Source organism: Coregonus lavaretus, assembly GCF_964263955.1.
Source record: "Coregonus lavaretus genome assembly, chromosome: 28".
NCBI classification, from domain to species: domain Eukaryota; kingdom Metazoa; phylum Chordata; class Actinopteri; order Salmoniformes; family Salmonidae; genus Coregonus; species Coregonus lavaretus.
Genome location: NC_140015.1, coordinates 16,763,090 through 16,775,861, shown reverse-complemented (window position 1 = coordinate 16,775,861; position 12,772 = coordinate 16,763,090). Strand labels below are relative to the sequence as shown.

Below are 12,772 nucleotides of genomic sequence, written 5' to 3'. Positions count from 1 at the left end.
TGACACATGTAGCCTCTGCCACAGGCTTTCACCTCAAAGCATGAGCGTGAACTGGAGCCGAGGCTGAAGCGCATGACACTCAAGTTGTGAAATGTGCAATTGGTAATGTGCTACAAGTTGAACAATGGCATGCAGCGTTAGTCACACTTTTTCAAAATACATACAAATGGGTTGATGGGGGAGGCAGAGGTCAGAAAGGGAAGTGACTGCTTTAAATGTTTGTTGTACATGTAACTAACGTATCATGGGAAGTTCTACTGGTCTCCGTGTGAATGTCTACCACAGTAACTGTAGCCTTACGTCAGTGTCAATGAGTAAGTACCAGTACTAATCTGGCTTTATTCTGAGGTCTGTAAAATAGAACGCTTCCTCTTGACCTGCAACCTGTATGTTAGCATCTACTTCATCATGTGTATCAGTGTGAACCTCTGTGGCCATTGTGCACCCCTTCTTCACCCGCAACCATGTGAACCCCGCCAAAGCCAAGGCTGCCAGTGTCATCATCTGGATCTTTGTGACAGCCATCTCCTCTCCTGTGTTGAAGTTTGCATCCACAACAAAACCAATTGTGTATCCTACTCCTATTGCACCACCAGTCATGAGGTTACAGTTGCATACTCTCACTTGTTTTACAAAATGTTTCTGTCTGTGGTTGGGTGTTTTATTCCCTTCCTGGTCACATTTGCATCAAACTGCGCAGTGTGGAGGAATGAAAATATAACCTCCCTAGAGAAACGGAAGGTGGCCCTGATGGTGTTTGCAGTGGTGGTGCTATATGCCATTTCCTTTGTGCCTTATCACCTCCTCCAGAGCTACTATCTCTACCGGAAGGTTAAACTTGGCTCTGTCTGCGACTGGGTGCACAAGGCCTACCAGGTGTCCAAGGGACTGGCTACACTGAACATGTGCATCCATCCACTGCTCTACATGGCTGTGTTTGATAGCATCAGAGTGGCCTGCTGTGGAAGGAGCTCTGCAGATATGGCAATGAGGAGGACATGAAATAAATGATGCTCTTGCTGCTCTTTGGATGCTTGCACTGATGGTGTTTCTGATAAGCAAGTGTTACACATAGCTGATGAATTATCTGTAAATAACTGCAGCTAATGTTCCTTCCAATGTTCTGATGTAAGATGTTGTTGATGGTCGTGTTTTTTTCAATAAAGTCTAAACTATGCCCTCTTCCATATTCATTATTACAGTATCGGACAATAGAAATTGAACTAATTCAAAATAACTATTTGAAATGTTGCTACATTCGTACATAACTTAGTTTTCACATGAGCTTACAGAACAGGAAAAAAAAGTTATTATAACCACCATTTTGTGCCCTAGGACACAGTGGATGGTGGTTGGTAGAATGCGCTTGTTTGAAATGGAAAAGGATGCGGTAGTTATTGATAAAGAGGCACATCAAGAGGAAGCAGCTGCTTTACAAGTGGGATGCACTGTTGAGCGCTACATCCAGAGGGGTTCGTGCTAAATGTACGGAGATTGTTACAGCCGGTTAAATGGCGTCCCTTGAGAGGGCAAGAACAAGATGTATGTCAGGAGAAGGGCAGTATTATCATAAGGAGATGTATACTTGGAATACGGAGGAGGAAAAAGAGGCAGAGGAGGTCTAAGAGAGGGAGGAAGAGGGTGAGCTTGAGTCAGTTAAAAATGGCGGGGAAAGGGAGATGGTTTGTTAAAGAAGAATGGTAGAAATTGTAAGCAGAGTGAGCTGTTTGCCGGATTGAAGACAGGAGGAGAAATGGAAGTGAATGAGGGCGAAGTATCAGAGGTGCAGTGGCGACTTGTCATTATGGCAGGTAGCCCCATCTGTTTAGCAAAAAAAAAATATATATACAGTTGAAGTCGGAAGTTTACATACACCTTAGACAAATACATTTAAACTCCGTTTTTCACAATTCCTGACATTTCATCCTAGTAAAAACTCCCTGTCTTAGGTCAGTTAGGATCACCACTTTATTTTAAGAATGTGAAATGTCAGAATAATAGTAGAGAGAATGATTTATTTCAGCTTTTATTTATTTCATCACATTCCCAGTGGGTCAGAAGTTTACATACACTCAATTAGTATTTGGTAGCATTGCCTTTAAATTGTTTAACTTGGGTCAAACGCTTCCACAAGCTACCCACAATAAGTTGGGTGAATATTGGCCCATTCCTCCTGACAGAGCTGGTGTAACTGAGTCAGGTTTGTAGGCCTCCTTGCTCGCACACACGTTTTCAGTTCTGCCCACACATTTTCTATAGGATTGAGGCGACTCCGGGATGCTGACCTTCTAGGCAGAGTTGCAAAGAAAAAGCCATATCTCAGACTGCCCATTTTAATATTTTATTGGCCAGTCTGAGAAATGGCTTTTTCTTTGCAACTCTGCCTAGAAGGCTAGCATCCCGGAGTCGCCTCTTCACTGTTGACATTGAGACTGGTGTTTTGCGGGTACTATTTAATGAAGCTGCCAGTTGAGGACCTGTGAGGCGTCTGTTTCTCAAACTAGACACTCTAATGTATTTGTCCTCTTGCTCAGTTGTGCACCGGGGCCTCCCACTCCTCTTTCTATTCTGGTTAGAGCCAGTTTGCGCTGTTCTGTGAAGGGAGTAGTACACAGCGTTGTACGAGATCTTCAGTTTCTTGGCAATTTCTCGCGTGGAATAGCCTTCATTTCTCAGAACAAGAATAGACTGACGAGTTTCAGAAGAAAGTTATTTGTTTCTGGCCATTTTGAGCCTGTAATCAAACCCACAATCGCTGATGCTCCACTAGTCTCAAGAAGGCCAGTTTTATTGCCTCTTTAATCAGCACAACAGTTTTCAGCTGTGCTAACATCATTTACATTTTAGTAATTTAGCAGACGCTCTTATCCAGAGCGACTTACAGGAGCAATTAGGGTTAAGTGCCTTGCTCAAGGGCACATCGACAGATTTTTCACCTAGCCGGCTCGGGGATTAGAACCAGCGACCTTTCGGTTACTGGCACAACACTCTTAACCACTAAGCTACCTGCCGCACCGTAATAATTGCAAAAGGGTTTTCTAATGATCAATTAGCCTTTTAAAATGATAAACTTGGATTAGCAAACACAACGTGCCATTGGAACACAGGACTGATGGTTGCTGATAATGGGCCTCTGTACGCCTATGGATATATTCCATAAAAAATCAGCCGTTTCCAGCTACGATAGCCATTTACAACATGAACAATGCCTACACTGTATTTCTGATCAATTTTATTTGAATGGACAAATAAATATGTGTCACATATCAGTTTGCAAAAAATGTAAAAATAAAATAGAAAATATAATAATTTAGTTAATAAAGCTGCATACAAACATTGTCTCTTTTTTGCTTTCTTGAGTAAGGCAGCGCCAAAATGCAGGTGTTTCAGCCTAACTCAGTGCTTTCTGTGGTGGTGGGGCAGCCAGCAGAAAATACAGAGTGTATGGGTTGGTAATGTTCTCTAGTTGCGCCGTGATTGGCTCAGTGTTCTGTCACTCATGGGGACACTACATCACCGCAAAATCTATGGGTAGAGCTCGAAAATTCAAGCCCCTTGGGTGCTGCCATAGATTTACATTAGAAGTGCCCATCCAAGAAGGCTCAAGGTCATTTCCCACAGATAAAATGAAGTCAAATCACGGTATATCTACCGTAGCTCTGATCATGTCAACATCATACTTTCAAAATCTTAGCTAGCAAGCTAGACACGCAGTCATCATGAATCAAGTCGACAATCTACTGGCAAATCCTTTTCAATCCTTGTCATATGAAGATAAATTATAGATAAAATGTATCGGTGCTCATCGGCCATTGGACATAAACATTACACAACAAGTTGGAAATCGCAAATTTAACAATGAGTGGTTTGGAAGGAATCAGTGGCTAACTGCAAGCATTGCAAAGCAATCACTAGCCTGCTATTCAGTGGAGTGGGTGGGTGGTCCAAGCCTGGGTTTAAGGGTCTCTTTTCCAAGCTTAAAAGGATAAACATTCACATGCAACACCATGGGCCAGAAAATGTTGAATACATTGGCCATACTGTCAATCCAGCATGACTCCTGCCGTATTCAAAACAACTGGAAACTCGGAACTGGGAAATCTCAGACTTCAGTGAGTTCAAGACAACTGGGAACTCTGAAAAAAAATTAGCTCCCACTGGGAAAATACGTTTTGAACGGTCATCCAACTCAGAATTCCAAGTTGGGAACTCGGGCCTCTTTCTAGTGCTCCGACCTGAAGATCACTGCTGTCATGATTCAACCTTGTTTTTTTCAGAGTTCCCAGTTGTCTTGAACGCACCATAAATCCAGAGAATGCCGAACTTTGATGACAACATTTGGCCACAAGAAGGAACGCCGCGCCACTGTCCTGTTCAAGTGAGCACAGCACAACAAGGTGAGTCAAAAACTGTATTGTATGCTGCTGCATAAATGATGTAATATGCCAGGGATGTATGTATACTGTAGCTAAGAAAGTCATACTAAGTGTATGTTCTGTAGTAAGTCTATGTGCCTCACCCTAATAATTTGGTCCCTTTCCCCCTCATAACTTAGCCTACTGTTCTCGGCGGACCCTTTTCTGGCAACGACAGTAAAAACAAATATGGTTCCAAGTCACCTCATAGGTCTGGTCCAGGAGGGAAACCCAGAGACCGAATGGGGGGTGATTGGGACAGGAAAGAGGGAACAACATTTGGGGATGCAGCAAATCTTTTGGAATGATGTCACCGGGGTTTAAGAGGTTTGGAGGGAAGAAATTTGGGGATGGCGACAAGAGATTTGGAGGGAAGAAGTTTGAGGGGGGAAAGAAATTTGGGGAAAATACATTTGGGGGTGATAGGGGTTCTAAGTTTAAGGGCAAACCTCATCATGGTGGTTTGAAGAAGGGTCCTGGAGGGGCGAAGGGGGGCTTCAAACAGAGGAAGGGGAAGAGCTGAGCTTCACAACCCTCTGAAAGCCTGGACTGATTAATGCTGGACGCAGTACCGTGGTAGAACACCAGGTGGCAGTATGGACTCACTATTGTCACTGCAGCTTCTGATCACTGATCAAAATGCCAACATGAACAGGAATGTATTAATTCATGAAAGGACAATGGTATTGCCACAAGTCAGCGGGAGGACTGGATGAAAATGCAATGATGTAGCTTTGTTCCTTATGAAGATGTTTATAAAAATGTTATAAGCATTGGCAAATAAATTGCTGCATGCAAAGTACAGCTCAATTGTGTGTAGCCTTTTTTTCTTGGGGCTGACTCACATGTAGCCTCTGCCACAGGCTTTCATCTCAAAGCGTGAGCGTAAACTGGAGCCGAGCTGGCACCCATGAAACTCGAGTTGTGACATTTGCATTTGGTACTGTGCTACAAATAGAACAGGGTGCAGGCAGTGTTAGTCACACTTCTTGAAAAAACCTACAAATGGGTTGATAGCCTTATCTGTCAGTGTCAATGAGTAAGTACTAATCTGGCTTCATTCTGAGATCATTGCCATTATTTATATATATATTAAATGTATATCTGTAAAGTGTATGGACAAAATGGAGTAAAATTGGACCGTTATAATTGACCACCTGTTAATGTTTTAGAATACTGGTGCATACTTCAGGTTTTTGTCTCTGAATAGACTAGAGAAGTGACATCAGAATCTGTCTTGTGTCTTTTCTTAGAGAAATAATATTTAACTTATTGTTTTAGGCTCCATGGGGTGGGTTTGATTCATGGGGGGCCAATATGAAAAATGTATGCTCTCACTAACTGTAAGTCGCTCTGGATAAGAGTGTCTGCTAAATGAACTGTTGTGACTGATGTATTGGCTGACACAATGCAAAGTTCCCCTTAGGGGATCAGGATGAACTGCGTAAAAGAATGGCTCTCCACTTCAGAATATAATGAATATCTTTATCCTTTTTCTTCAACAGAGATGAACAAATACCACTTTTGGGAGCCAGTTTGCGCAGCCTTTTCCCCTCCTATTTTCTTGTCAACACAGAACAAACATGATTGATCACAACTCTTCTTGTCATAGTGACAAGTTCCAAGTGCAGTTATTGCCTTCAATGTATGGTGTTGAGTTCTGCGTGGCGTTGGTTGGTAACCTGTTTGCCCTGAGACTCCTGGCAACCAGGGAGAGGAACAACTGGCACACTGGTGTGGTGCTGTCCTGTAACCTGGCCATCAGTGACCTGCTCTATGTCCTCACCCTGCCCCTGCTCATAGTCTACTACATGCAGGAGAAGAACTGGATGTTTGGGATCGCGGGCTGTAAGATAGAACGCTTCCTCTTCACCTGCAACCTGTATGTCAGCATCTACTTCATCATGTGTATCAGTGTGAACCGCTATGTGGCCATTGTGTACCCCTTCTTCACCCGCAACCATGTGAACCCCACTAAAGCCAAGGCTGCCAGTGTCATCATCTGGATCTTTGTGACAGCCATCTCCTCCCCTGTGTTGAAGTTTGCATCCACATGTCCAAATGGAAGCAACAAAACCAATTGTGTATCCTACTCCTATTGCACCACCAGTCATGAGGTTACAGTTGAATACTCTCACTTGTTTTACAAAATGTTTCTGTCTGTGGTTGGGTGTTTTATTCCCTTCCTGGTCACATTTACATCATACTGCGCAGTGTTGAGGGTGGTGTGGAGGAATGCAAATATAACATCCCTAGAGAAACGGAAGGTGGTCCTGATGGTGTTTGCAGTGGTGGTGCTATATGCCATTTCCTTTGTGCCTTATCACCTCCTCCAGAGCTACTATCTCTACCGGAAGTTTAAACTTGGCTTTGTCTGCGACTGGGTGCACAAGGCCTACCAGGTGTCCAAGGGACTGGCTACACTGAACATGTGCATCCATCCACTGCTCTACATGGCTGTGTTTGATAGCATCAGAGTGGCCTGCTGTGGAAGGAGCTCTGCAGATATGGCAATGTATACTACATGAACAAAATCATGCTCTCTCTGCTCTTTCAATGCTTGCACTGATGTTGTTTCTGATAAGCAAGTGTCACAGTTGATTACTTTTCTGTAAATAATATGCACTTCCTTCCAATGTTCTGATGTAAGATGTTTTTGATGGTCATGTTTCTTTTCATAACGTCTAAACCAGGTTTAATCCGGCCCGCGAGATTATAAAAAAAAAAAAAAGATTTTTTTTTTGTTGTAAAGTATAAAAATGCGCTGCAATTTTTCAATAAAATAAACTGCTGTTCCAATTGCGTCCACTGGATGGCGCAATAGCAATTGTGTTAAGCAAGCAAACTGTTTATACCGGTGCAGAGCAAGTAGGTCAAGCACGTGCAGCCAATGAGCTACTTTGTTTTGCCCGCGATATTTATTACGGCTTCTACTTTTAACATTATGTGCTTTGGCACCCTCATTGCCCCAATATGTCTCTGTCAAAAAAGAGAAAAGTGGACGCAGAGTGCAGAGTGTTCCAAGAAAAATGGTCATCCTCCTATTTATTCACGGAATTGAATGGGAAAGCTGTATGTTTGGTGTGTTCAGAGCATGTTGCAGTGCTGAAAGAATATAACCTTCGTCGCCACTATGTGAGTCTTCATGCCGACAAATATGACAACTTTCAAGGACAGCGGAGATGAGAGAAGGTGAATGAACTGTTGGCGGGTCTGAAGAAACAGCAGTCTGTGTTTACTCACAGCCGAGACATCAGTGACGCTGCAGTGAAAGCTAGCTACCTCATTGCTAATGAAATCGCAGTGGCTTCAAAACCATTTAGTGAGGGTGAATTTGTAAAAACATGCATGATGAAGGCAGCAGAGATTGTGTGCCCTGAAAAGCGGCAGGCTTTTGTAAATATCAGCCTGACAAGAAACACAGTTGCAGACAGGATTTCCGATCTTTCAGTGGATTTGGACAGCCAGTTGAAGCAAAAAGTAAAGTCATTTATTGCGTTTTCGGTTGCAATTGATGAAAGCACGGACATTACAGATGTTGCACAACTGGCCATTTTCATCCGCGGAGTTGATGACACATTGACCGTCACCGAGGAGTTCGTGGAGTTGGTGCCGATGACAGATACAACGACAGCAGCTGATATTTTTACCGCACTCGTCGGCGCGCTGGACAGGGTCAGAGTGGACTGGTCCCGCGCTGTCAGCCTGGCTACAGATGGTGCGCCCTCAATGATCGGGAAAAAAGCAGGCGTTGTGACAAAGTTCAGAGAGAAAGTGCAATCTGCAAATGGAGGACGTGATTTTTTGACTTTTCACTGTATTTTGCACCAGGAGGCTTTGTGTTGCAAGTCATTAAAGATGGATAACGTCATGAAGGTGGTCATCCAAACTGTTAATTTCATCCGATCCAGAAGCCTGAATCACCGTCAGTTTGACAGCCTTCTCAGAGAGAAAGACCACATCTATGGCCTGCCATACCACACTGAGGTAAGATGGTTAAGCCGAGGTGCTGTGCTGAGGCGTTTCTTTGATTTACGAGAAGAAATTGAACAGTTCATGGAAGAAAAGGGCAAACCAGTGTTAGAATTTCATTCCGCAGAATGGATGCAGGACCTTGCATTTATGGTGGATGTTACAGAGCACCTGAATAACTTGAACAAACAGCTGCAAGGGCGCAACAAAGTTGTCACGCAGTATTATGACAGCATACGTTCTTTCAAGTTGAAGCTGTCATTGTGGGAGACGCAACTTGCCGGTGGTGATGCAGCTCACTTCCCCTGTCTGAAAAATGTGTGCGTGACCCAACATGTGGCAGACATGAAGCGGTTCAAAGATAAAATAACGGGACTGTTACGGGAGTTTGAGCAACGCTTTCAGATTTATGTTTATATGTTTTTATGTTGATGTGCTATTGTTTTTAATTGTTTTTATTTTATTTGTATATTTAACCTATTCTTGACTCTGTGGTTCTTGCACTTGTTTGGGGAACAGGATTTCATCATTTTTATCTACATTTCTGCCTGAGAAATGACACCCTGATATAGTTATGTGATCTGTGAAACAGTTCTGTTAATCACTGAGGCATTGTGTGTTTGTGTGTTCTTTGTCCTCAGAACTTTCAAATAACTTGAGGTGTTTTATGATTAATAGTGATGTTGTGCTTTTGGACACTGTCCTCAGGCTCCAGCTTTATGTTTATATGTTTTTATGTTGATGTGCTATTGTTTTTAATTGATTTTATTTTATTTGTATATTTAACCTATTCTTGACTCTGTGGTTCTTGCACTTGTTTGGGGAACAGGATTTCATTATTTTTATCTACATTTCTGCCTGAGAAATGACACCCTGATATAGTTCTGTGATCTGTGAAACAGTTCTGTTAATCACTGAGGCATTGTGTGTTTGTGTGTTCTTTGTCCTCAGAACTTTCAAATAACTTGAGGTGTTTTATGATTAATAGTGATGTTGTGCTTTTGGACACTGTCCTCAGGCTCCAGTTTTATGTTTATATGTTTTTATGTTGATGTGCTATTGTTTTTAATTGATTTTATTTTATTTGTATATTTAACCTATTCTTGACTCTGTGGTTCTTGCACTTGTTTGGGGAACAGGATTTCATTATTTTTATCTACATTTCTGCCTGAGAAATGACACCCTGATATAGTTCTGTGATCTGTGAAACAGTTCTGTTAATCACTGAGGCATTGTGTGTTTGTGTGTTCTTTTTCTTTAGAATTTTCAAATAAACTTGACGTGTTTTATGATTAATAGTGATGTTGTGCTTGTACTATTTTGGACACACTGTCCTCAGGCTCCAGCTTTATGTTGTATGTTGATCGTATTAAAACAAAGAAAACAATCTGAAGTTGTTGTTTTTAAGTTATAAATACCATGATTTTTCCGGTCCGGCCCACTTGGGAATAGATTTTCCTCCATGTGGCCCCTGAGCTAAAATGAGTTTGACACCCCTGGTCTAAACTATATCCTCTTCCATATTCATTATTACAGTATCAGATAATACAAATTGAACACAAAATAACTATTTGAAATGTAGCTACCTTCCTACATAATAACTTACAGTTTTCACATGATGAGAAATACAGTGAGGGAAAAAAATATTTGATCCCCTGCTGATTTTGTGTTTGCCCACTGACAAAGACATGATCAGTCTATAATTTTAATGGTAGGTTTATTTGAACAGTGAGAGACAGAATAACAACAAAAATGTTATAAATTGATTTGTTTGAGAGGGGGTCAAATACTTATTTCCCTCATTAAAATGCAAATCAATTTCTAACATTTTTGACATGTGTTTTTCTGGATTTTTTTGTTGTTATTCTGTCTCTCACTGTACACTGTACATGGACGCCAAAAGCACATGATAAAAAGTTATAACCACCATTTTGTGCCCTAGGAAACAGTGGATGGTGGTTGGAAGAGCGCACATGTTTGAAATGGAAAAGAGTCGTGGTAGATAATGAAAAAGAAAGCAGCTGCTTTACAAGTGGGATGCACTGTTGAGCGCTACATCCAGAGGGGTTCATGCTGATTGAACAGCGATTGTGACAGCCGGTTAAATGGCGTCCCTTGAGAGGGCAAGAACAAGGGGTATGTCAGGAGAAGTGCAGTATTATCATAAGGAGACATATACAGTGGGGGAAAAAAGTATTTAGTCAGCCACCAATTGTGCAAGTTCTCCCACTTAAAAAGATGAGAGAGGCCTGTAATTTTCATCATAGGTACACGTCAACTATGACAGACAAATTGAGCTTTTCTTTCTCCAGAAAATCACATTGTAGGATTTTTTATGAATGTATTTGCAAATTATGGTGGAAAATAAGTATTTGGTCACCTACAAACAAGCAAGATTTCTGGCTCTCACAGACCTGTAACTTCTTCTTTAAGAGGCTCCTCTGTCCTCCACTCGTTACCTGTATTAATGGCACCTGTTTGAACTTGTTATCAGTATAAAAGACACCTGTCCACAACCTCAAACAGTCACACTCCAAACTCCACTATGACCAAGACCAAAGAGCTGTCAAAGGACACCAGAAACAAAATTGTAGACCTGCACCAGGCTGGGAAGACTGAATCTGCAATAGGTAAGCAGCTTGGTTTGAAGAAATCAACTGTGGGAGCAATTATTAGAAAATGGAAGACATACAAGACCACTGATAATCTCCCTCAATCTGGGGCTCCACTCAAGATCTCACCCCGTGGGGTCAAAATGATCACAAGAACGGTGAGCAAAAATCCCAGAACCACACGGGGGGACCTAGTGAATGACCTGCAGAGAGCTGGGACCAAAGTAACAAAGCCTACCATCAGTAACACACTACGCCGCCAGGGACTCAAATCCTGCAATGCCAGACGTGTCCCCCTGCTTAAGCCAGTACATGTCCAGGCCCGTCTGAAGTTTGCTAGAGTGCATTTGGATGATCCAGAAGAGGATTGGGAGAATGTCATATGGTCAGATGAAACCCAAATATAACTTTTTGGTAAAAACTCAACTCGTCGTGTTTTGAGGACAAAGAATGCTGAGTTGCATCCAAAGAACACCATACCTACTGTAAAGCATGGGGGTGGAAACATCATGCTTTGGGGCTGTTTTTCTGCAAAGGGACCAGGACGACTGATCCGTGTAAAGGAAAGAATGAATGGGGCCATGTATCGTGAGATTTTGAGTGAAAACCTCCTTCCATCAGCAAGGGCATTGAAGATGAAACGTGGCTGGGTCTTTCAGCATGACAATGATCCCAAACACACCGCCTGGGCAATGAAGGAGTGGCTTCGTAAGAAGCATTTCAAGGTCCTGGAGTGGCCTAGCCAGTCTCCAGATCTCAACCCCATAGAAAATCTTTGGAGGGAGTTGAAAGTCTGTGTTGCCCAGCAACAGCCCCAAAACATCACTGCTCTAGAGGAGATCTGCATGGAGGAATGGGCCAAAATACCAGCAACAGTGTGTGAAAACCTTGTGAAGACTTACAGAAAACGTTTGACCTGTGTCATTGCCAACAAAGGGTATATAACAAAGTATTGAGAAACTTTTGTTATTGACCAAATACTTATTTTCCACCATAATTTGCAAATAAATTCATTAAAAATCCTACAATGTGATTTTTTGGAGAGAAAAAATCTCATTTTGTCTGTCATAGTTGACGTGTACCTATGATGAAAATTACAGGCCTCTCTCGTCTTTTTAAGTGGGAGAACTTGCACAATTGGTGGCTGACTAAATACTTTTTTTCCCCACTGTACTTGGAACATGGAGGAGGAATGGAGGGAAAAAGAGAGGCAGAGTAGGTCTAATAGAGAGAGAGGAAGAGGGTGAGCTTGAGTCGGTTAAAAATGGCGGGGAAAAGGGAGATGGTTTGTTAAAGAAGAATGGTAGAAAGTAACGGCTTGTGTACACTAGTACGCAGTAAATTGCCGCGTGCCGCTTAGGCCGCCTGGAGTGGCTCGCTTGTGGGCGTGGTGGCAGCATATAGCAGCACGTTTGATTGTGCGTCAAGATTTCGTAAATAGTTTAATCCATTCTCCATTTAATTTATTTATTCACAGGTAAATGTCTCTGTCGTAGCCGGCCGCGACCGGGAGACCCATGGGGCGGCGCACAATTGGCCCAGCGTTGTCCAGTGTAGAGGAGGGAATGGCCGGCAGGGATGTAGCTCAGTTGGTAGAGCATGGCGTTTGCGACGCCAGGGTTGTGCATTCGATTCCCACTGGGGGCCAGTGTTACGCACTCCTCTCGGAAGAGGGAACGCAACACCCTGCTACAACTTAACTCTCCGTGCTGTGAAAGAGGTATGGGACTGTAGGTGTGAGTAAGGATGACAAAAGGCAGAGAATACCGTTAA

At 42.6% G+C, this 12,772-nt stretch overlaps 1 protein-coding gene and 1 pseudogene across 2 annotated transcripts; both read left to right on the top strand.

Annotated features, from left to right (window-relative positions):
• Nucleotides 1-174: 174 nt before the first annotated feature.
• On the top strand, nt 175-1,002 carry LOC311103897 (P2Y purinoceptor 11-like; annotated as a pseudogene). The gene is made up of 2 exons: nt 175-189; nt 349-1,002. The product of its transcript is annotated as a P2Y purinoceptor 11-like (transcript).
• Nucleotides 1,003-5,998: 4,996 nt separating this feature from the next.
• LOC311103455 (P2Y purinoceptor 11-like) lies at nt 5,999-6,943 on the top strand (the record flags this gene model as incomplete). The annotated part of the gene is made up of 1 exon (XM_084145024.1): nt 5,999-6,943. One exon carries the CDS (start codon nt 5,999-6,001, stop codon nt 6,941-6,943), a length of 945 nt encoding a protein of 314 aa, XP_084001150.1.
• Between the last annotated feature and the right edge of the window lie 5,829 nt (nt 6,944-12,772).